We start from the raw sequence: 24869 nt of genomic DNA on the forward strand, positions 1-24869 counted from the left end.
TTTTATAAGTTTACTGATATGAGTCCTCATCTCATGAGTGGTCATGATTTTATAAATATGTTTCAAAATTACAATACAATTCTTCTGGAGTAAAACTTTTTTAATGTTGTGGCCATAATGTTCATCATCTCTGTAAGAAATGAAATGGAGATTCATAGTGTCACAGAAGGAGTATTTGTTACCTTTCTGACCTGATTCCTGCCTTCTTATTACTGTAGCTCTCGTCGTCAGGGCTCGAGTTGAGGGGGATGCGTGGGGATGCCATCCCCCTTGTTGCAAGAAATACTAAAAAGCATACCTCTTGTAAAACCACCATCCCTCCTTACCATCCTCTTTAGATCAATTGTGTCATGTATTAATTAGAACTAATCATGCAAGTAAAATATTTAATACAGAATTTTAATACATTTGATAAATAACAGACTTTAAATATGGGCGATTAGACAGTCAGAATTAGATTTCGACATGTGAGGTTGCCAGATTTGTCTAGGTGAAATCCCCCAATTAGATGGTTATATGCTGCCAGGGTGACGCTTATTCCTGCAATCTGGCAACCTAGAATGCCCGAGCTCTCTCTCCATTGCGAATAAATATGCTGGTTTTCTCAAAACACTGTAAAACAGGTATGTCAGAGTTTGTGATAGGTTTACTTGTCCTACCTAGTGTTCACATGAAACGTCTAGGTTTCTGTTGTAACCTCCATTCCCCGATGGAGGGAACGAGACGTTTTGTCGAAGAAGCAACACTAGGGGACACTATGCAACATAAAGGGAGGGAAATACATCTATTCGTTCAGGATTTTGCCTGAGGAGCCGACAATGAGGGCAGGGGTGCCCTCATGAGCGCTGCCATTTTAGAATGAGAGATTTCAAGATGGCACCGAGTATGGCTGCTGCGTTGCGAGCTCCGTTACAACACTGCGGTTCATTGTTTGTTTTGTTTACAGTTCTTTGTTTTTTTGTCTTGGATGTTGTCTGCCTTATTGTTTACGACAGCCAAACGCTTTTGGACATTGGTTCTACAATTTCACATCGAAAACCGGACTTCAAATTCCTTAATGCCGACCCGCTGTTTACAAACACGCCGGCGGAGCCCTTTGTCTGGGCTGCTCGGCTGCTGAAACGCAGAAGGAAAAGAGGAAAACGAGCCGGCATTCTCATCAGAGTAAGACGTCGTGCAAATCGACCCCCGCTACCCAGTATACTACTGGCAAATGTTCAGTCTCTGGACAACAAGCTCTGCGAGCTGAGAGCGCGGATCTCTTTCCAACGAGAGACGAGAGATTGCTGTGTTATCTGCCTTACAGAAACCTGGCTGGCTGCGGAGATTCCAGACTCGGCCATCGAAATCACGGGCTTTTCCGTGCACCGAGCGGACAGAGCGAAAGACCTCTCCGGTAAAAGCAGAGGTGGTGGTGTATGTTTTATGATCAACAAATCATGGTGTGATCAGAGGAACGTACATTTCATCAAGTCTTTCTGCTCTCCTGATCTGGAATATCTCATGCTTCAGTGTCGACCATTCTGGCTGTTGAGGGAATTCACAGCGGTCATCATCACTGCTGTGTACATCCCCCCACAAGCCGACACAGACCGGGCACTCAGGGAACTGTATGGGAGTATAAGTGAGCAGGAAACCGCGCACCCTGAGGCTGCGTTCATTGTTACCGGGGACTTTAACAAAGCCAACTTCAAAACAATCGCTCCAAAATACCACCAACACATAAAGTTCAACACACGAGGGGACCGGGTTTTAGATCATTGTTACTCTCCTTTCCGGGATGGCTACAAATCTCTCCCCCGCCCCCCATTTGGCAAATCGGACCACTCTTCCGTTCTGCTTTTGCCCGCTTACAAGCAGAAGCTGAAACGGGAAGCACCCACCCTCAGAACGATCCAGTGCTGGTCGGACCAATCAGACTCTGCGCTACAAGACTGTTTTGATCACGCGGACTGGGAGATGTTCCGGTCCACCTCTGATGACGACATCGAGGTTTACGCTGACAGCGTAACGTGTTTCATCAGGAAGTGTGTAGAGGATGTTGTTCCGACCAAAACAATACGGATATACCCCAACCAGAAACCATGGGTTAACGGCGAGGTTCGCGCGGCACTCAATGCGCGGTCCTCCGCTTTTAATTCTTCTAACACGGAGGAGCGTAAACAAGCCAGTTATGCCCTCCGTAACACCATCAGTGAAGCCAAACGCCAGTACAGGCACAAACTTGAAGGTCAGTTCAACACCACTGACTCTAGAAGCATGTGGCAGGGAATTAATACCATCATGGACTACAAACGGAATAAAGACTCCGCTGTGAACACCGCTGCATCTCTCCCGGACGAACTTAATACATTTTATGCTTGTTTTGAGGACAGTAACACCGCCCTCGCGGAGAGAGCACTCGCTGCTGACGCTACAGAGGTTGATTCACTCTCCGTCTCTGTTGTGGATGTAACCCGATCCTTCCGACGGGTGGACATCCGTAAAGCCGCGGGTCCAGACGGCATTCCGGGCCACGTCATCAGAGCGTGCGCGAATCAACTGGCAGGTGTTTTTACGGACATTTTCACTCTGTCCCTCTCCCTGTCTGTAGTCCCCACATGCTTCAAAACATCAACCATTGTGCCTGTACCGAAGCAAGCCACAATCACTTGCTTAAATGACTGGCGTCCTGTTGCTCTGACCCCCATCATCAGCAAATGCTTTGAAAGGTTAATCAGAGATTACATCTGCTCTGTTCTGCCCCCCTCTTTGGACCCATTGCAGTTTGCCTACTGCAACAACCGCTCCACTGATGATGCCATTGCATCTACACTACACACTGCTCTCTCCCATCTGGAAAAAAGGAACACATATGTGAGAATGCTGTTTGTAGACTACAGCTCAGCATTCAACACCATAGTGCCCTCCAAGCTTGATGTGAAACTCCGGGCTCTGGGCTTAAACAGCTCGCTGTGCAGCTGGATCCTGGATTTCCTGTCAGGCAGACGTCAGGTGGTTAGAATGGGCAGCAACATCTCCTCATCACTGACCCTCAACACTGGAGCCCCGCAGGGCTGTGTTCTCAGCCCCCTACTGTAGTCCCTGTACACACATGACTGTGTGGCAACACATAGCTCCAATGCCATCATTAAGTTTGCTGACGATACGACGGTGGTAGGTCTGATCACTGACAATGATGAAAGAGCCTACAGAGAGGAGGTGCACACTCTGACACGCTGGTGTCAGGAGCACAACCTCTCCCTCAACGTCAGTAAAACCATGGAGCTTGTGGTGGATTTCAGGAAGAAAGACAGAGAACACAGCCCCATCACCATCAATGGAGCACCGGTAGAGAGAGTCAGCAGTTTCAAGTTCCTCGGTGTCCACATCACTGAAGAACTCACATGGTCCGTCCACACTGAGGCCGTTGTGAAGAAGGCTCACCAGCGCCTCTTCTTCCTGAGACGGCTGAGTAAGTTTGGAATGAACCACCACATCCTCACACGGTTCTACACCAGTACTGTAGAGAGCATCCTGACTGGCTGCATCACTGCCTGGTACGGCAATAGCACCGCCCACAACCGCAAAGCCCTGCAAAGGGTGGTGCGAACTGCCAGAAACATCATCGGAGGTGAGCTTCCCTCCCTCCAGGACATATACACTAGGCGGTGTGTGAAAAAAGCTCGGAGGATCATCAGAGACTCCAGCCACCCGAGTCATGGGTTGCTCTCACTGCTACCATCAGGCAGGCGGTATCGCAGCATTAGGACCCGCACCAGCCGACTACATAACAGCTTCTTTCCCCAAGCAGTCAGACTGTTGAACACTTGATCTATCACGATCAATAATTAGCACTGCACTTTATTCATCTTATATCTCACACTGGACTGTCAACATATTCTCCTCAATATACTACTTCATATATATATATATATATATATATATATATATATATATATATATATATTTACTCCTTATTGTATTGTATATTGTGTGTATTGTATATAATTATTGTGTTGTGTAAGTATGTGTACATTTGATTGTAAATTGTTTTGTGTAAGTATGTTGTTTATTGTAATTGGTATATGTCTCGTCACTGTCATGACTGCTATGTTGCTCGGAACTGCACACAAGAATTTCACCTACTGTTGCACTTGTGTACATGGTAGTGTGACAATAAAGTGATTTGATTTGATTTGATTTGAGGTTCGGCCGTAACAGTGGCTCAGTTCAGCGCCGTGGCCAGGAGGACACAACGTCTCGTTCCCTCCATCAGGGAATGGAGGTTACAACAGTAACCTAGATGTTCTCCGTCTATCACTCACTTCAATGTTGTGTCGAAGAAGCAACACTAGGGGTCCAATTATAATCACGCCATGCGCTGAACCATGTACGTGCGCTGCTGACAATGGTGCGGGCAGGCAGTTGCGTGCCAAAACGACAGGCCGTGTCAGACTGTACGTACCCTTCCCCAACGCCCCATAAGATCGTCATAACCTTCTGATTACCGATATGGGGGGAACAAGGCGACGTGCCAAGCATGGGAGCAAGCCGTGCCAGCTGCGCCTTTTCTCTCTCTATGTTTCTCGCATGGAGTTAAAATGGCTGGGGTAATCTTAACGCTATCACACGCTTTGGGGAAGGCGTTCTTTCCCAATTCCTATTCTTTCAGGGGGGAAAACCCTGAAAAATTCTTTCCCTGCGGAGACCACACCTGCCCAGGCTGGGGGAGGTAAAGAGTGATGGAATACATCATATGGGATTTTAGGTTGCATGTGGAGAATGGCTCAGTGGTAGATCCTACCTCATTGGGAGGGAGGAGTTGCTACAAACACGGCGACCAGGGGGGCAGTGAGGACTGCCCAAGGGAGACGCGGGTCCACTCGCAAGGGGACCGTACCGTGGAAAATACACACAGGGGGACAAGTCCACATGGGGGCTGGACCTGTGGAGCACCTATTCCAGTACAGAGTACTGACTTGAGTCACTGCTGGCTCCAAAGGAGGAGACGGCGGGCGAGTTGTGACATGTAACAGGAGCGTATGCCACCTTGGCAATTTATGTATGCTACTGTCACGGTGCTGTCTGATCAGATCAAGATGTGCTTGCCCGGAACTAGCGGGAGAAATCTCTGAAGGGCAAGAAGTACAGACAACAACTCTAGGCAATTGATGTGCCAGCGCAACGGGGGCCCTATCCAAAGGCCCGCGGCTGTGTGTCCATTGCATCACGGCGCCCCAACCCTATTTGGAGGCATCTGTGGTGACCAGAATGCGTCGGGACACCTGCTGCAAAGGGACTTCTGCCCGTAAAAACAGAGGTCTGTCCAGGGTTTGAAAGTCTGGCGGCAGGCGGGGGCCTAAACAAGGTGAGGCATTACAGCACTGACTGCGCATGCTCGTTGGTGAGGCATGCTATCATTGAGACTGAGTCTAACTCCATGCCGAGAAAAGAGATGCTCTGAACCGCTCTTTTCCCAGTTGACCTGAAGCCCATAGCAGCTGAGGTGCCTGAGCCCCTGGTCCCTGTGGATGCACAGTAACTCTTGAGAGTGGGCCAGGATGAGCCAGTCGTTGAGATAGTTGAGTATGCAAATGCCTGCTTCCCGAAGCATGGCAAGGGCTGCCTCTGCGACCTTCATAAAGTCGCGAGGGGACAGGGACATGCTGAAGGGGAGGACCTTGTACTGATTCGCCTGGCCATCGAACACGAACCGTAAAAAGGGTCGATGTCAAGGCAAGATTGAGACGTGGAAGTACGCGTCCTTCGTGTCTACCGCTGCAAACCAATCTAGATGTCGGATGCAAGTTAAGATCCATCGTAAGCCGCCGCCTTTCTTGGGTACGATGAAGTAAGGGCTGTAGAAACCCTTCTTTATCTGGGCTGGAGGGACAGGCTCTATCGCGTCTTTGAGTAAGAGAGTTGTGATTTCCGCGTGCAGGGACTTGGCGTCTTTGCCGTGCACTGTGGTAAAGCAGACGCCCCGAAGGGGCGGAGGCCTGGCAAACTGAATTGCATAACCGAGTCGGATGGTCCTGGCCAGCCAGCATGACAGATTGGGAAGTGAAATTCACACATCCAAGCTCCGTGCTAGGGGCACTAAGGGGACGATCGTTTTTGACGTACCTGGCGGGGCTTAACAGCGGGACTGAGCAGGTAACACAGCGTCAGGAGACAAAAGCGCATCCCGAGGCTCTGGTGCTGAGGGAAGACTTGAAGCACTTACCTTGCTCCGCACTCCCGGTAGGGGACGGGTTAGTGACCGAGGAGGAGGACCCATGGAGGCGTTCTCTAGAAACAGTCGTGGGTCTGGAGTCGGGAGGTCCACGTCCGATGTGCCTGGACTGTTGAGGTGTGGCACCGGGGTGCTGTGAGAATGGCATTTGCGGGCCAGGTGACCCAGAGAAAGAGGAAATTGCCCTTTATTGAGAATGTGGGTACCGCAGCCAGAAGGGGGTGCGGCAAAGAAAACAAACTGAACTGAGGATTCTCCTCCCGGCCCTCCACGAGGGATGGAGTGGTCTGCTTACCAGCTCCGGAGCAAATGTCTCAATCTCTGGGTCGTCCGTCTCAGGAACGCTTGGGATCCTTCCGGGTCCTGGAGGATGTTCGTTAGACGGAGGGTGTACGCTTCCTGCCGGGCGCTCTGCGCTGGGGCTGAGAGCGGGGCCCAGGTTGAGGCGGAGCTGCACGTTTTCTGGAAGCCACAGGAGGACGCCCTTGGTGGGCAGATGGAGCATGGCCCGTGCTGGTGGCGCGATGGGGAATGATATGAGAGATGGCCTCCGTCTGCTTCTTCACCGCTGAGAACGGTGTCACCGAAGAGACAGAACTGGGAGACAGGGGCATTGAAGTGTGCTTTGTCCACTTCCCGCATCTCAACCAGGTTCAGCCACAGATGTCGTTAATGAACCACGAGGGTGGCCATCGACTGCCCGACTGTCCGTGCTGTGACCTTCGTGGCCCTGAGGGTGAGGTCAGTCACTGAGCGCAGTTCCTGCAACACGTCGGGGTCAGGACTACCCAAGTGCAGATCTTTAAGTGCCTTGGCCTGGTGGACTTGCAGGAGTCCATGGCATGCAAGGAGGAAGCGGCCTGTCCAGCGGCACTGTAGGATTTGGAGGTCAGTGACGACGTCATCCTACAGGCCCTGGAGGGGAGCACCGGGCGATTCTGCCAGGTGGTGGCATTCCCAGGACACAGGTGGATCGCCAGGACACAGGTGGATCGCAACCGCTCTGTCCACCTGGGGGACCGCCGAGTACCCGTGGACTGCTGCACCATCGAGGGTAATGAGAGCGGATGAGCGAGGGGATCGATTACGGGGGGGGGCGTGGCTGTGAGTGGCACCCAGACCCGAGGAACCAATCATCCAGCCGCAAAGGCTGTGGGGAGGACGGAGGGTTCCAGTCCAACCCCACGCTGACGGCAGCCCAGGCAAGCATGTCGGCCACCTGGGCGTCAGCCTCTGACTGGGCTTGCTGACCCGAGGGTGGCAGCCCAATCGAGTCTTCCGTGTCAGATGCCGGAACACTCTCCGATGCAGCGGCGAGTTCATCATCCAGCTCAGGGGGCTCAAGAGGATAGGCAGACTGGCCGTGAGGCGAGCCGCTGTCACCGGAAGTCAATGAGCACGTCGGGGGCGGGTGGTTCGTGGGGATGTACCCGGCGAAACCGAGCCCGCTGCCATCCCCAAATCGCCTCCATCGCTAGTTGGGTCCTCCTCAATCCCGCGACACGGGGGGCGGCTGGAGTGGCGTTCCTTTTTAGGAAGGAAAGCCTCGACCGCAACGTTGCCATGGTAAAGTTCTCGCAGTGAGAACACAACCATCCACAAACGCTGCCTCGGTGTGATCATGGCCCAGACACACGAGACAGCGCCTGTGACTGTCAGGAGCGGAGAGAACTCGACCGCATCCAGGAACTACACAGGGGCGGAAGGGCATCTTTATAAAGACGCGTCCTGAAAAGGACATTCAATGCCGCTGTGTATTGCTCTTTTAGAGAATCAAACTCTTTTACAATATTCTTTTTTAGACAGCAGTTTCGAAGCGCCCAGTCGCAAAGCTGCACTGCCGTGCAGAGAAGGAGAAAGCCACTGATATGCGCCGTAGATCCAACAGCATACGCTCTTAGAGATGAGGTGAACAGTTTTGTGAATCGCAGCTTGCTGCTCACACAACCGGTCGGCTCCGAAGAAATTTTCTGAATGAACAGACGCATTTCCCTCCCTTTATACCTGAATGTCCGGGGGCTGGACATGCAAATTCTGTCTGCCAATTTCTCATTGGCCTTTTCTCAAGTTCAGAAATGCGCCTAGACGTGGAACTTACGCCACATGTTTTCAAATGTTTCACGCACTTCACAAGGGCAACAGGTGCTTATCATGGCCATACTTAGGGTCAATGAAGTGACGCTCTTTTTTTGTCTTGATCTTTTAAATAAAAAATACATATAAAATGTAATTTACACAAACCATTTACTTGAATACACCCTTCTATGATGAACATTTGTCAGTTACTGAGTTTAAAGTCATATTGATATTTTTTCTGGGGCTTAAAGTAAACAATTGTGATGTGGTGTCCAGGGACATCCAAATCTTTGGGTGTAACCAACAGTATTTAGTTTGCTTAGATAAACATTGGTACTGAGACTTATTTAGCATAGATTGGAACTCCAGCAGTCAACAGATGTTTGGCTCAGTTGGTAGAGAGGGTCGGCCACTAATCGCAGGATTGGTGGTTCAAATCTCGGCCCACATGGCTCCACATGCCGAAGTGTCCTTAGGCAAGACACTGAACCCCAAGTTGCTCCTAATGGCAGGCTAGTGTCTTGCATGGCAGCTCTGCTGCGATTGGTGTATGAATGGGTGAATGTGTCACAGTGTAAAGTGCTTTGAATATAAGTGCAGACCATTTATTTTGACATGTTTATGAAAAGGCACATTTTGTTCATGTGGTGTAACCCTGATCAAAATTATTGATATTTTGACTCAAAAATTCATAGTATTTATGAAAAAAATATTTCCTTGATAAATTAGTTTGACAACTTTTTGAAAATTAATGAATAAATTGTTTATACTCTCATGTATTCAAGGTGCAAAGTATTATAATACTTTTTACTTAATGGTTACACCACATGACAATTTGAAAGTTTGATATATAATATATATATATATATATATATATATATATATATATATATATATATATATATATATATATAAATATATGTGATATATATATATATATATATATATATATATATATATATATATATATATATATATATCACCATATCACATTTTTATATGTAAAAAATATATATATATTATTATTATTTTATATATTTTTTTTTAAATGCTAAAAAGGTTTTTCAGAAATGAAAGATTACATTTTTGAGAATATGACACAAGTGTTTTAAAACTAGGTTTATAAAAGGTTTCTCATTTTAATTTGGGGTGTAATATGTCATTGACCCATAAGTCTACACCAAACTGTTTAAGATCAAAACTGTGTGGAAATACTGAACAGTTGGAAATGAGAAAGAGCCTTCTGTGAGCTCCACATTTAAAGAGGCCCGAGGGCAGGGCATATGTGTGTCTGTGTGTGTGTGTGTGTGTGTGTGTGTGTGTGTGTGTATGTGTGAGCGTGTATTTATCACTTTGTGGGGACCAAATGTCCCCATAAGGATAGTAAAACCCGAAATTTTTGACCTTGTGGGGACATTTTGTCGGTCCCCATGAGGAAAACAGCTTATAAATCATACTAAATTATGTTTTTTGAAAATGTAAAAATGCAGAAAGTTTTCTGTGAGGGTTAGGTTTAGGGGTAGGGTTAGGTTTAGGGGATAGAATATAAAGTTTGTACAGTATAAAAACCATTATGTCTATGGAAAGTCCCCATAAAACATGGAAACACAACATGAGTGTGTGTGTGTGTGTGTGTGTGTGTGTGTGTGTGTGTGTGTGTGTGTGTGTGTGTGTGTTGCGGGGCAGGTGAGGTTTGAAAGAAATCCAGCTCCTCATGATGATGACAGGGAACTTGCTATATTGTTGTCATGACATAAACAATGCAAACACACACGCTCTGAGACCCATCAACAGAGTGTAATAAACTGTCAACAAATATAGGGAAATATTAAGAGAGTGGAATATAATCTTTTTGTATCATTTGGTGCAAGTTACATGGATTGGATCTTAGTACTAAATAATTGAAACCATGGCTTTCTTAACTCTAAAACTGGCACATATTAGAAAATTCTGGACGAGCAGTGAATGGTTTGTGACTCAGTGTGGTTGGCAAACATCTGGAAATACAACACTGAACAGTTGTTTGTAATGCAGAAATAGAATTGACATGTTCCACTCTCCAACAGTCCATAGATTAATTTTTAGCTTGCAAGTTAGTCTTCTGTTCAGTTGTTCTCTTTCCATTAAAGTCCTTCCATTGTTTTATAGCTTAAGTGTTTTATGACGCAGTCGGCATAGTAATCTTAGTTTTTGGTGAGAGCTTCTTTGTGTTTGTATCCAGTTAATGTTGTAAACCTTTCAGGGTTTCTTGCCAGATGTTCTCAAGTTTCTGCTTTAGATTTAGTACTGCCAAGGTAACACAAAAAAATAAACGGCACTCGATAGGCCGATTTAGTGCCAGCTGACTTGTGTGTGTGTGTGTGTGTGTGTGTGTGTGTGTGTGTGCGTGTATATATATATCTCAGTACTGTGCAAAGGTTTTAGGCACTTAAGATGTTCACAAAAGCATTTGTCTTAAGCTTCATTTAACGAACCAAATAGCTTTCAGTTGTGTTGATATAATGGCAAGTGATTTTCTATAACCAAATTAGCAATTTAGCATTATTTCTCAAGGATAAGGTGTTGGCTGTGTGAGCCTGACTAGATTTGATCAAAAATTAAATTTTTCAAATAGTGATGGTGCTGTTTTTTTTTTATCAGTAATGTCCTGACTATACTTTGTGATCAGTTTGAATGCCACTTTGATGAATTAAATTTCCAATTTTCTTACAAAACAGCAAAAACGAAACATTAATCCAAACTTTTGGCCACCAGTGTGTGTGTGTGTGTGTGTGTGTGTGTGTGTGTGTGTGTGTGTGTGTGTGTGTATACAGATGAAGTCAAAAGTTTACATACAGATAGGTTGAAGTCATCAAAACTCTTTTTTTAACCACTCCACAGATTTAATATTAGCAAACTATAGTTTTGGCAAGTCATTTAGGACATCTACTTTGTGCATGATAAAAGTAATTTTTCCAACAATTGTTTACAGACAGATTGTTTATCTTTTAATTGACTATATCACAATTCCAGTGGGTCAGAAGTTTACATACACTAAGTTAACTGTGCCTTTAAGCAGCTTGGAAAATTCCAGACAATTATTTAGATAAATAGCCAATTAGCTTCTGATAGGAGGTGTACTGAATTGGAGGTGTACCTGTCGATGTATTTTAAGGCCTGCCTTCAAACTCTTGCTTGACAATATGGGAAAATCAAAAGAAATCAGCAAAGACCTCAGAAAAATATTGTGGCCCTCCCAAGTCTGGTTCATTCTTGGGAGCAATTTCCAAACGCCGGAAGTTACCATGTTAATCTGTACAAACAATAGTATGCAAGTAACACCATGGAACCATGCAGCCATCATACTGCTCAGGAAGGAGACGCATTCAGTCTCCTAGAGATAACATGGTTTGGTGCGAAAAGTGCAAATCAATCGCAAAACAACAGCAAAGGACCTTGTGAAGTTGCTGAAGGAAACAGGTAGACAAGTATCTATATCCACAGTAAAACGAGTCCTATATCGAAATAACCTGAAAGGCTGCTCGGCAAGGAAGAAGCTACTGCTCCAAAACCGCCATAACAAGCCAGACTAAATTTTGCAAGTGCACTTGGGGACAAAGATTTTTGAAGAAATTTCCTCTAGTCTGATGAAATAAAAATTGAACTGTTTGGCCATAATGACCATCATTATGTTTGGAGGAAAAAGGGTGAGGCTTGCAAGCCAAAGAACACCATCCCAACTGTGAAGCATGCGGTGGCAGCATCATGTTGTGGGGGTGCTTTGCTGCAGGAGGGACTGGTGCACTGCACAAAATAGATTGTATCATGAGCAAGGAAAATTATGTGGATATATTGAAGCAACATCTCAAGACATCAGCCAGGAAGTTAAAGCTTGGTCTCAAATGGTCTTCCAAATGGACAATGACCCCAAAGCATACCTACAAAGTTGTGGCAAAATGGCTTAAGGACAACAAAGTCAAGGTGGCCGTCACAAAGCTAAGGTGTATGTAAACTTCAACTGTATATATATATATATATATATATGTGTGTGTGTGTGTGTGTGTGTGTGTGTGTGTATACAGTACAGAAAACGAATTATTGATAATTGACCAGACAACTGTTTTCCTACATACATGTAGCTGTGCTAGTTTCATGTCACTCGTATCACTATGCAGTATCTTTCTTCTCACATAATAAAGATCATTTAAATTCAAATCAATATTTTATGTCCATTTTTTTTAAATTATTATATAGCCACGTAATAATATAGGAAGTGGCCATGTTATAAGCAGGATAATGTACAGCCAGCTAGTTCTCCTTCAGGGTGATAACAACACCTGATCATACAAGTCTTGTCAGAGTTTATTTTGCAATAACGACTAACTAACGTTATCGCTTATTTCTAAAACAGTACAATTTCAATTGTGCAGAAGTTGATGTAACTTGTTTGCTTGTATTGTCATTGTTTTTCAACAATTTAAGCATCATTCTTAAACCTCTTTATTATGTCCTTGTAGTTATACAGCTTGACTTTCACTCCTCTTTTTGTCTGAAAAGCTCTTTGTTTCAGACATCTAGTAACAACACAAGTTCCTAGATATGGAAAGAGTCATGCTGCAGGAATGTGTCAAGAGTGCTTGAGAAATGACCCAGTGAGAGTGATAAAGCAGAAACCAAGTAATTAATTTTATGAGCTGTGATTTAATATAGATCTCTATTAATACCAGTGAAACCAGTTTCACATTTTTTCAAAAATGTTGGAGTTTGAGGTAATTTCTAAAGTTATTTATTACTACTTGTGGCAGCGGGGGCGTGGTCAAGCGCCCGTCCGGAAGAGAAAAGCGGTAAGGGCGCCTACACCTGAGCTAAATTATGTCTAACACCTGTGTCTAATTTCAGTGAGCACGGGGAGAGTGGCATAAAAGGCAGCCAGAGGGCCTCCAGAGGGGGAGAGAGAAAGTCGGATGCCTCACGTGTCATCCTTGGGACGAATACTGTCACACTGGTTACCTTCCATGACTGGACAACATATTCCCGGGTTTCGGCACCAGTGTGACAGTATTCGTCCCAAGGATGACACGTGAGGCCAGGCTCAAGGTGAGGCTTTTTAATATATGCTTTGATTTGACACTTATAAACAGATATGCCACTGAAGCACACAGCAAGCTTCTAGCGTCCGACTTTCTCTCTCCCCCTCTGGAGGCCCTCTGGCTGCCTTTTATGCCGCTCTCCCCGTGCTCACTGAAATTAGACACAGGTGTTAGACATAATTTAGCTCAGGTGTAGGCGCCCTTACCGCTTTTCTCTTCCAGACGGGCGCTTGACCACGCCCCCGCTGCCACACTACTATAATATAATTGCTTTGCCTAAAAACAAATGGCGAACAAGCGAACACACTTCTACAGTTAAAGTTGGAGTAATTCATTTTAATGCAATACACTTTTTGTCAAATTCTGCGAATATCTCTTTATGGTCCATTAGCTGTCCGTTCTGTGTGTGCGCTGAAAGAAAATCTGGTGTTTGTACACAGCCCTGGCTCTGTAAATGAAAAGTTTTCTCAGGAAATTCTTACTCCACCTTTAAGGATGGATTATTATTGTCCCTCATATCAGTAATCTTTGGAGACTTTCTAAGTTTCATGTTATTTCTAAAGACAGTTATTACCTTTATTAGAGAACTGCTTAGCGTAAAATAAACCTCAATTATCAAGCTAAACAGAATGTTATGGTAAAAGGAAAGATAAGAATTGTTTTTGATGATCAAATTTAGCATGTCCATGAATACTGTATTTGAAGAACTCGTTGTTTCCAAGCAAATCAACGTCATGGTTTACTCAAAATCCACAATAATCGCTGTGCTAAGCTACTAAATGAATGAAGACGTATGCCATGTGATAGAGGTGGAGATAGATGGGCCCCCCACTATTTCTGTGGTAATAAAGAAAATAAAATTACACGAGCTTTCCTGTTGCACAGCTGAAAACTGTCCATTACTAACATACGTTGAATACACATGTAATTTTTAAAAGTTTGAGGGAAACTTATATGAGTTTTCTGTAAATTCCACTGATACTATTTTAGAGAGTGGTCTAAACTGTTAATAATATCTTAACTTACTCTAGCTTTTTGTCTTCTTGTTTCAGACCTTTTTCACTTCTTCGGCAGCACAGCTACTGAATCCCCCATTGTCTTCAAGTCAAGTCAAGTCAATTTTATTTGTATAGCGCCTTTCCCAACACATATCGTTTCAAAGCAGCTTTACAGAAGATCAGACATTAACAGACGATAAAACTGTAATGTCTATAATGTCGATGAATTATCATTGTGTAATTTAGATAAAATACGATTCTTAATCGTGTTTAAAAATAATTAAATAATAATATTAATAACCCTAGTGAGCAAGCTGAAAGCGACTGTGGCAAGGAACACAAAACTCTATAAGATGTAGATTAATGGAGAAAAATAACCTTGGGAGAAACCAGACTCACTGTGGGGGCCAGTTCCCCGAAGTCTTCATTTCTATAGCAGGATAATAAATATGTTCCATTGTGTTCTTTTTACTATTCAGGTCACCAAACAACACTGCGCTAAGCATAGCCACAAGTATCCATGTAGGCGGCAGCCAACGAGCATGAGGATTTTCTTCTTTGACGTTTAGTGAAACACAGCAGACCATGTAATTTCAACATTGCAAAACACACTGAAGGGATGACCCGCACCATATATAAAAAGCATTTTTATAGAAAATAATTATGAGGACAGTTTTCATCTCATGTGAGTGTACACCATTCAGATCACTCTTCACAAAAACATGATTCATTTGTTAATATGTAAAAAAAATTATTAGCCCCCAAATTACTAAATGCACATTTAAAGCACCATGGTACTATTTAAAAAAATGCTAATATTTATGATGGTTATATATGGGATCTGGAGAGTAAACATATCAAACAGAGTTTAGACTTTGTGCCAAAAATAGACATAGCACAACTACTTAATTCTAAGGAAAATAGCAAATTGCCTTTGCACATACACACACAAATACCTCAAGCACTCCCACCAACACCCACTTGCACAATACACTGTCACGAAAATTGTGCTTTTAATTAGCGCTCTGATGAAAATCGGATAAGACACAGCAAACACTCATTGCACAAAGTGCACAAAGTCATGAAAATAGAGTCCTCAGTGCAAAAAACTGTGTGAAGGAATAACGTATTTTCGCTCCAGCAGGGCCGCCGCTGGCCAAATTGATGCCCTACATAGAGGGTGCCCTCCTAGGGTATGATGGTGCCCCCCTAGGGAGTTGGTGCACTATGCAGACTGCGTAATATACGTATAGGGAGCGTAGGTACTGGGCTCTAGCATGTTTATTATCACATAAATACCCTTGCAGTTTAGCTCTTCAAAGAATCTGTAACATTCTTACAAAGGAAACATGTTAAATACTTACAGTATTTCTTATAGGATATTTTACAGAACTTTTGCTCAATGGTGTGTAAATCTCTTTTTTAATATTATTTAAAAAACAAATTTAACATTGAACGAACATCAATTCATAATGAACGCATCTCATTGTTGTTAGAACAACAATACAGTATTGTTTGGTAATATATTGTGAAACTTTGAAACAGCAATCAGAATCAGAATCTACTTTATTGCCTAGTAAGTTTTGACATACAAGGAATTTGCCTTGGTGTTTGATGCATAAAATAACAATAATAAATAAACATGGTAAGATAAATGATAAACTATATTTAAGATACAATATATAGAGGAAAAAATAAACTGATTGGTTTTAATAAAGGAGCTGGACAGTTGTGCAAAATATGTGCAGTTGTGCAGGGATGTGCAACCAATATTTTTGTCTTGCGCTAGTTTTTAATAAGTATTGCATGTTTTGCACAAGGGTCACTTGTAGGTGTTTATCTGAAGTCATTTCAGCCACAATCAGAACATACACAGAACAGAAGACAGTTAAATGCAAACAAGAGCACAAAGGACCTTATACACAAAGATATTGGGTAGCGTTGTGCACACACTTGCAGTACACAAAATGCCTATGACACATGACGATGACCATATCATGTAGTTCTACCTGTGCTCTCTTATCCACATTTACATGAAACTGATGCAGCCCAGGCTGCACTTAACATGCCTTTGACGTCTCCATACTTTACTTTTGGTTCATGACAACTGGCAGGGTTCAACATGGAGGACCATTTTTTAGTTGTTGTCAGTTCTGAGGATCTTCTTAACCAGATTGGTCATAGTGAAGTTACATTTAGCATTTGCAATGTCAGCATGCCTGGATTAGAAATGTTGCTTTTTCATGTTTCAGTGGGGGTTGCAGCATCAGTGTGAAGCATTTCCCATGTTTCCATTGATCATGATATACTGTAAATATTGGGAGTATAAATATATACGTTCCTATATATGTATAACCAAATTTTGTATGTAAAAGTCCAAAACGAACACACATAGCTCATGTTATAAGAAAATAATTATTGTGTCCCAACACTTCCAATTTAATGCAAGTTATGTCTGTGCCTCAAGGGGTATATGAGTCAGGGAAATGACAAGTTATTTCAGTAGATAGGCTTATTTTTAATTTAGTTTTAGATAAATATAAAATTTAAATCACAATATCGATATTTCATAATGAGTGCATCTCTATTTACGTGCACAATCTGTGTTAACAGGACATCCTGTAACAGGTTTGGTTGTTTGTTGGCCAAAATGACAAAACATTTTGTGTGACAAAAAAGTGTCAAACAAAGAATGAAAAAGAGCATTTAAAATACATCACTAATGTTACTACTTGTGCATTTCTGTCATTTTAATGCAGAAGAATAGAGGAAAAAATCTGAAACTGTGGGCTGTTTTGAGTTTATATTCTGATACAGATGAAAAGCTGTTGGCATTACAGCCTGCCAGCTATGGCATCCATAGCCTTGAGATCATGTCTTACCTTACAAACACAGATGCCAGATCATGTATATTTACTTATGCCCAGAGGGGACAAACAGTCAGAGAGGAAACTGAAGTGTTAACCCTTTATCTGTTCAGGCCTGAGTAAAAGAGGCTTTAATGGTAGCATGACGTTTTAGATTATTAATAACATTTTAAATAAAACAGTTCCAATAATAGCAGGAGTAGGGCTGTTGGATTTGACGAAGAATTAAATGTTATTAAGCATATATGATATTATATTATTTTGAAACTATTAAACACATTCAATGCATGGAGTCAAGTGTGAAAACTGGATTGTAATCAGATCCACACAGCTGATCACACAAGTTGAAGGCAGACAGTCTCACTGCTCTGAAAACCTCTCAGAGCTTTCAGTTATTATCCCAAACCTGTCAAAGAACATTTTTGTCATTTTCACCTGAATGGTGTTCAGGTGGGATTGACAGTGAAACACAGACAAGGGGGACCGCCGAAGATACAACCTGTTGCCCACCCTAAAGATTACAATGGCAAAAAAATAAAAACCTAACAGAAGAGAGAGAGACACTTTAAATTATTTCTTCATGTCTTGTGAATTAATAACAGTCAAATAGAAAAATAATATCTTTTTGTTTAACCTCATTTCCGAAAAATCATTAAAATATGTGTATTTTAAATAATATAATGATATATTCTTAAAATAATTGTTTAAGAAATAAAATAATACAAATGCAAACGGGGCAACAACAAAAACAACCTTGGTGTCCCCTTCAAAAATTGCTCTTGAAAACTGTTATGTTTATTGTCCCCCCCAACATTTTGATGAAATTTTCGCCCCTGTCTGTGGGACAATACAATAAGCTGAGGTCCATACAGGATCCATTCTGCAAGTCAAATCACCAAATAAATAAAAAAGCTTTCAGAGGTTTTGGCAACTAAGCAAGGCTTATCTCAGACTGCTCCCTGCTGGTTGTGTTGTAAAAAGGTTCAATTGTGCAATAGTTGCACAACACAAAGCCTACAGTAAAATAAGTATGAACATTTTGAATGCAATAAGGCCTGGAAACAGATAAGTAATGTAAAAAGGGACAATGTATTCTGTTACGCAAAATAAGAAACTAGTGTGTGTGATCTTTAGGAGATTTAGTTTTGACACCTGCTGCATTTCCTTGTGTGGTCCTCTAGCAGTTAAGACAAACTATTTTATGACTTCCCCAGAAAGTACTGTAACAAAAGAACCTGTGATGTTTCTTCTTAATTAAGAACACATTTGAAGACTGGAACAGAGCAAGGATAGATCTGTTCCACTGCTATGAGGCCAGTTATTGTTGTGTCAAACTTTATTCCAGGAGGCAACACTTTTTACATCTACTTAACAATTATTTGCTAACATTTAATGCTGCACATAACGACTCCATTGAATGACAAGGAAGCTACATTCATTATGCACTGTGATGCTAAAATACAGACTTATACTATTGCTGTAGTATCACAACACCCATTAGATTGAACAAACACCACATTTAAATGATTCTTAGAGCATGGCAACACATTCTTTGAAATAATGTACAATGTATTCACATTCTTTCAATTCTGTATACATTATGGGCATACATATACTGGTGATTACTGTTCTAGTACATACAGTTGTACATTTCAGAATGCACTATTACATAAATGTTTATTGTCCTGTATGACTCCCTCTGAGTATTTGAAAATGGCAGTAGCAAACTCATTCACTTTGTATTTTAACAATCTAAAGAAATAATTCTAATTTCTGTGTAAATTCTCTTTACCATATTTTATTGAAATATTTTCCTTTTAAGTTATTTTTATTTTTCCCATTGTTTATCATTCCCAAAATATTTCCCATTTTTCTGAAAGCTTTTGCATTACATTAATGAGAATGATTTGTTTATTTACAGTATTTATTTATAGTTTTTCTCACTTAACATTAATGAGAATTTGGGATAAAAATGTTCTTTATTAAAATGAAAATAATGTCACAATGTAATTGATCCAAATATATGCTTCATTTTAATGTAAAATATAATTTCAAATGTGACCTAACGTATATAGAGATGTTCTTGTCTTGTGAGATTTTTTTTTCTCTTGTAAATTTGTTATGCCTATATTCTGTATTGTCTTGATAGACCTTTTAAAATGGTTCTCAAGATGATACAGGAAAAACAAAATACAAGCTTTTACAGCCGCTTTGTGGTCTTTTGCACTGATCCTTTACCTCTCTGCAAAATAGGGCATCTTAATATGGGCATCATTCTTCTTCTAGATTCCAGTAACAATTGCTTCTCTGTTCTCCAGGAGTTTTGATCAAATGAGCATCCGGACAGAGGATTATTTGATGACCGACACCTGCCCCACCCCTGTCCACTCTCCGACTAATTCAGTGATAAGCCTAGATCGTGTCTCACTTCCAGATCCAACATCCCCAATGCGGAAACACAGGAAGGTAAGAGGACATTTTTTAATCCAGTTATCAGTTTGAATTTAAAACTAGTCTTTGTAACAAGTGAGTGATCATTTAACCCTTCAAGGAATTCATTTCATAGGGCATATTTATAGTAAAATAGTCAAATCTAATTTTTAACATACTAAGAACCAAAATAAAAAGCAAAACAAGAAAATAAACTATCATGTTACAGGCGGATACAGAGAGTTAAAGTGATATGTATTTTTTATACACAGTGTGCAAAGAACCAAAAGAAAACGAAAGGGAGACTCAAGTTTAGATATTAATTTAACCTATCGTTTCTCTTTTAAACTTTTTCATTAGTTTACTATCTGTGTTTGTGTGTATATATATATATATATTTATAAATAGCATATAAAGTGTATGTATTCCCCACTCAGAATTTCTTAAACTAATGTAAAAGGTTAAAGGTTGTACATACACACATACATAAATAAAAAAGTTGATATATAGTTTTCCCATTTACTGATCTGTCTCAGTTCTATTAATTATGAAACCATCTCTTGTGCAGCTTCAGCAGTGTCAAATTTCAACTCAACTCCTTAAACATCCTGCAGAGGGCAGCACAGCAAAGTGTTTGAGTGAACACAGCCCCCCCCCAAAAAGGAAAGAATGCCATTTCTAAAGTGACATTGATGCAAACATTTACAACAAGACAATAAAAAGAACATTCAAAATAAACTTATTAAAGTATAGTAAATAGAGTATTCATAATATGTACAACTCCTATCTATCTATCTATCTATCTATCTATCTATCTATCTATCTATCTATCTATCTATCTATCTATCTATCTATCTATCTATCTATCTATCCGTCCATCCATCCGTCCATCTATCTCTCCATATATAGATATATCAAAATAAAAAACTATATAAACTATATTAGAGGCCCTATTGTTCTTCTAAGGATAATTATTATAAGGGGTCAAGGGTGAAGACCCCTATTGTGTTTGCTAGTGTTCTTATTATTATTATTCTGCCACGGAAGTCTATGGCAGCCCTTAGAAATGTTCACGGGAAAGTTATGTAATTTTGCAGATAGAGGAGAGTCTAAACTGATAACACAGCAAATTTGGAGTGCCTAGCTCAAACCATTTAGCGCCACCAACAGGTCAAATTTTCACTCATGTTTACGCTAATAACTTTTGAACCGTAAGTCCTGCTGTAAGCATACCATGGTTTTGATTTATGCCTGAATATATTTTCTGCCATTTTGAATTTTCAGAAAAACATACTTTTTATAACAGGTCCTAGTCCGTTCATCTGATTTCACCAAATTTTGCAGAAATGCTCAGTAGACAGTGCTTACAAAAAGTTACAAAAATGTTAAATCTTTTAATGGAGCTTCAACTAATTTGATGAAGAACACGCAAAATTGGACTTAAGGCTGTATCTCTATCTCAAAATCTTTGACAGATTTTGATGAAAGTTGGTACAGTACGTGTCATGGCCATCATGCCATGAGATGAAATGCAGAGTTTCAGCGCAGTGCCCCCTATTGGTCAAAAGATATAATTAAAAATAGCATTTTTTTCTAACTCTAGGCTAAAAATCACAAACCTGGTCTCTTTATATTCAGTGGACATACGAAGTCAAACGATACCCAATTTTTCCATGTAGGCCATTTTCGGCATCTGCCAATTTGAATTTTGTTGTAAAATTATGTATTTTATGAATGCTTTGGCGTATCGTTATGAAACTTCGTATGTGTTATCATATGGCGCCACCTAGTGGCCAAAAACAAATGAAATTATATACATTTGAGCATATTTTGATTCCGTTGGTCTATTTTCACAAGACTGGTCTCTCCATATTTGTGAGGACTTGTCGAGCACAGCGGTAAAACCCTTTACAATGGTTCGCCTTATGGTCTGTTGCCATTTTGATAAAAGTCTGAAAATATTTAGCTAATTGCTTCTAGGCCATTCGTCCCACTGAACAATACCACCAACAATAAAATCACTCTAAGCAAGTTCTTATCAAGTAACATGGCAAAATTTAGATTGTAAGTGCCAAAAACAAGCCGACAAAATTAAAACTTGTCTCTGCTTTAACGTAAATGGATATAACTCTTAAATGGAATGAGAAATTTTCACCAAATTTGACACTTTAATAAGGGCTCAATCTGAGAACACACAGAAAAAGCTCTGTAGCACCCCTATTTTAAACTACAGTCACCAAAATTGGTACATATATAGTTCTCATCAAGCTGGACAACTTTCATAATTATAGTCATTAGGTCCCTCCAACAGGAAGTAAGCCATTGTAGATTTCTTTTTAATATTGCAGTCTCTGAACTTTTAAATACTTTTCCTAGGTGATTCATGAGACTATCAACACATTTAGACAGCAGTATTCCAAGACATTAAAGATGCTAAACTGCAAACAGATTTTGATATATCGAAACGTTTTGCCATGATGAGGTGGTAAATTAATGGTGAAAAATGTGAAACAGGACGTGTAACATATCTTCTGTGTGCAATGTGTGATTTAGATCAAAATTGAGATGTATGTTTAATGTTGGGGGCTAATCACATGGACTTGACTATTTTGGGTCACGATCATAGCACCACTACCTGGCAGCAGGAAGTGTGGCTCTTACAACAGACTTTAAAATAGTCATCTTATATTTGCCCAAATTGCTTCAAAACCATTTAGAATAATGTCAAATGCCAAATGCATGTGTCCTCCTTGCATTGTTTTCCGAAAGCCACCAGGTGGAAATGGACCAGTTGTGCTTGGGCCTGTCATCGCTGCTTGCAGCTATATTTAAGATTTGTTTCTTTTTGTTACCGCTTTTTGTCAAGTTAGCCTTAGCTGTAACAATAGATCTAAAATGGGTGTCTCTTATGAAAAGATTTTGATAATGTTAGCTGAAAATGTGATTAGACCATTTTGTTTGACCTTCTGAGTTGGCAGACAACTAATGTCAAAGTCACACAGCAGTAAAGTCAAATAAAGTCCTCAATAGCAGTGTTAAGGAGGGCTAGGCTCTCTGTTGTCCATGACAAAGAGAAATGTCCAGAATGTATCCCTCTGTGATTAACCTTACGATGCCAAATAAGTAACATACCTGCCCTTTACAAAAAGTATTAACTACATTTAACCCTCAAATGCTTAGTTATTTCACAAAACATTATGACATACTCTGGTCTCTGGAGACCCGGCACATACAGCATTTCTATCATAAATGCATCTATAAAATACCTAGATAGTGTAAAGATTTAAAGCATTTTCAAGACAATTAGACAATTTTTATGTTTTATTTTTCATATATCAAAGAGATGTTGCAACTAATCAGGACAAATCTAGAACAGGATTTAAATAGTCCTACAGAGCGATGTGCTGTTTAGTGTCGTACTCTGGGTAGTATAGGTAGTGTCATATAGAGCTGGATTAAGCTCTCAAAAGAACTCTCCAGTTCATGGGGCACAGAAGAAATCTACTTGGGATGAAGTCACAAATTTGAGTTAGCAACACCGATATCATCAATTTGGATATTTAGCATTAATCAAATATTTGCAAATTTAGAAGGTACATTTGTGGAAAAGATCAATACACATTCTTGTTCTATACAAATGCAAATGAAATGGACATTATCTGAAGCAACAATAAATTCACCCTGTAGTTATTTGTAACATGTTCAAATGTTCAAACACAATACAATAGTTTCAAAGTAGCATTACCTTTTAGATATGACTTCAGATGTTCATTTGTTAATAGGGTTAACCCAAACCCTAACAGAATGTGACATAATGTGTATAGCAGGTGTGTGACATATGACTAATATACAGTACCTAACTAAATAGAACTAACTAACAAACATATAACTAATGTTGGCCTACCTGAATCACACATAGTAGTGATCATTGTGCACTCTTATCATAAAGCAATCCAAGAGCATTTTAATAAATTTCAATGTTTTGTTAGCAATCTCAGTAAAGATAAATAAAACAATAAATCTTTAGTAAAGATAACATTTATTTTCTTAGAAAGTTTGGAGTCTTATAAATTTTTCTATTCACTTGCTGTTGATGATATACATAACAGAAACAAATTAACAGATGCAATACAAAGATGAGTAATATAAATAAGGTAAGTAAAATACTAATTAGTGTTTTTGGTCTTAATATCCTGTGTAATATTTAATAAAGGGTTAGGGTTTACTATTATTATTATTAATAATGTATTTCATGATTTGGATTTCTTACAAATGTCCAGTGGTGGATAGTGAGAGTCATGCTGGGAGAGGAAGGGTGTGGCATTTGCTTCTGGTCGATCTCAATACATTCACTGTGGATGGTGTTGTTTAACTTTGCCTGTTACACAACAGCTCTAAAGTGAGCCGAATTGCATTTGGCCTAACCTGCAGTATTCCTGGACAGGAGCCAGCAAAGTAAACAGAACATGATTTAGACTTCATATAAAAGTTTGTCATTTCTCAGGCATATGCAGTCTGCGAATGAACCGCGATTGAATGAGCACACGGTATTCCGAAATGATTCATTTGGATTGTGAGGAAAGAACTGGAGCGATTATAACCTGTAGGCTATATTTCTTCTCTGTTTTTACCTTTTACTACGGAGAACTTTGGACCGATTACGATGATTTCTGCTATCTGATTTTTGTACACGTGTGAGAAAGCTAGAAAACAAACACGAACCTCGCGTTCTCTACAGCTGGATAAAATGGTAAGGAGATTTTAAGTTTGTTTGCTTAAAGCGCATTTGCTTTTGTTTCGGGTGTTTAAGGGCACTAAAATATGCTGTTTTTTGCTTGTGTCTCCAAACATAGTGAGTGAGCTTTTACTTGAAAGCATTTCTTTAATGATCAATCGCGCGCGCGTTCCTTGACACAAGCAGTTTTGAGCATCTATACTATGCTGCTGTCGCGTGCTTTAGCTGACCCGGAATGCACTTTTTAATGCCCCAAAATGCTATCTAGGTAGGCGGCATTCACTAAAGTACAGGGGTTTCAGTACAGCGACGCACAAGGGGCGTGGCCATGACATAAAACAAATTTCTGGTCAGTGCACATGCGCATTATAGTGCCTTCTTTCCGCGGGCGTTTCATATTTTCATCGCGGGCTTTTCATAACAGCGACAGCAAACTGATGGAACAGCCATGGAGAATCTAAGACAAAATAGGGAAAT

At 40.9% G+C, this 24869-nt stretch overlaps 1 protein-coding gene across 1 annotated transcript in view; it reads left to right on the forward strand.

Moving 5' to 3' along the window:
- Nucleotides 1-24869, forward strand: part of LOC127662660 (beta/gamma crystallin domain-containing protein 1-like) — a 60317-nt gene that overhangs the window by 2196 nt on the left and 33252 nt on the right. Inside the window, exon 2 of the mRNA XM_052153948.1 lies at nucleotides 19546-19693. Coding sequence (XP_052009908.1) covers nucleotides 19546-19693 — 148 coding nt within the window. The remainder of the gene's footprint in view (nucleotides 1-19545; nucleotides 19694-24869) is intronic.

The sequence above is a fragment of the Xyrauchen texanus genome, chromosome 22, assembly GCF_025860055.1.
Source record: "Xyrauchen texanus isolate HMW12.3.18 chromosome 22, RBS_HiC_50CHRs, whole genome shotgun sequence".
Lineage (NCBI taxonomy): Eukaryota > Metazoa > Chordata > Actinopteri > Cypriniformes > Catostomidae > Xyrauchen > Xyrauchen texanus.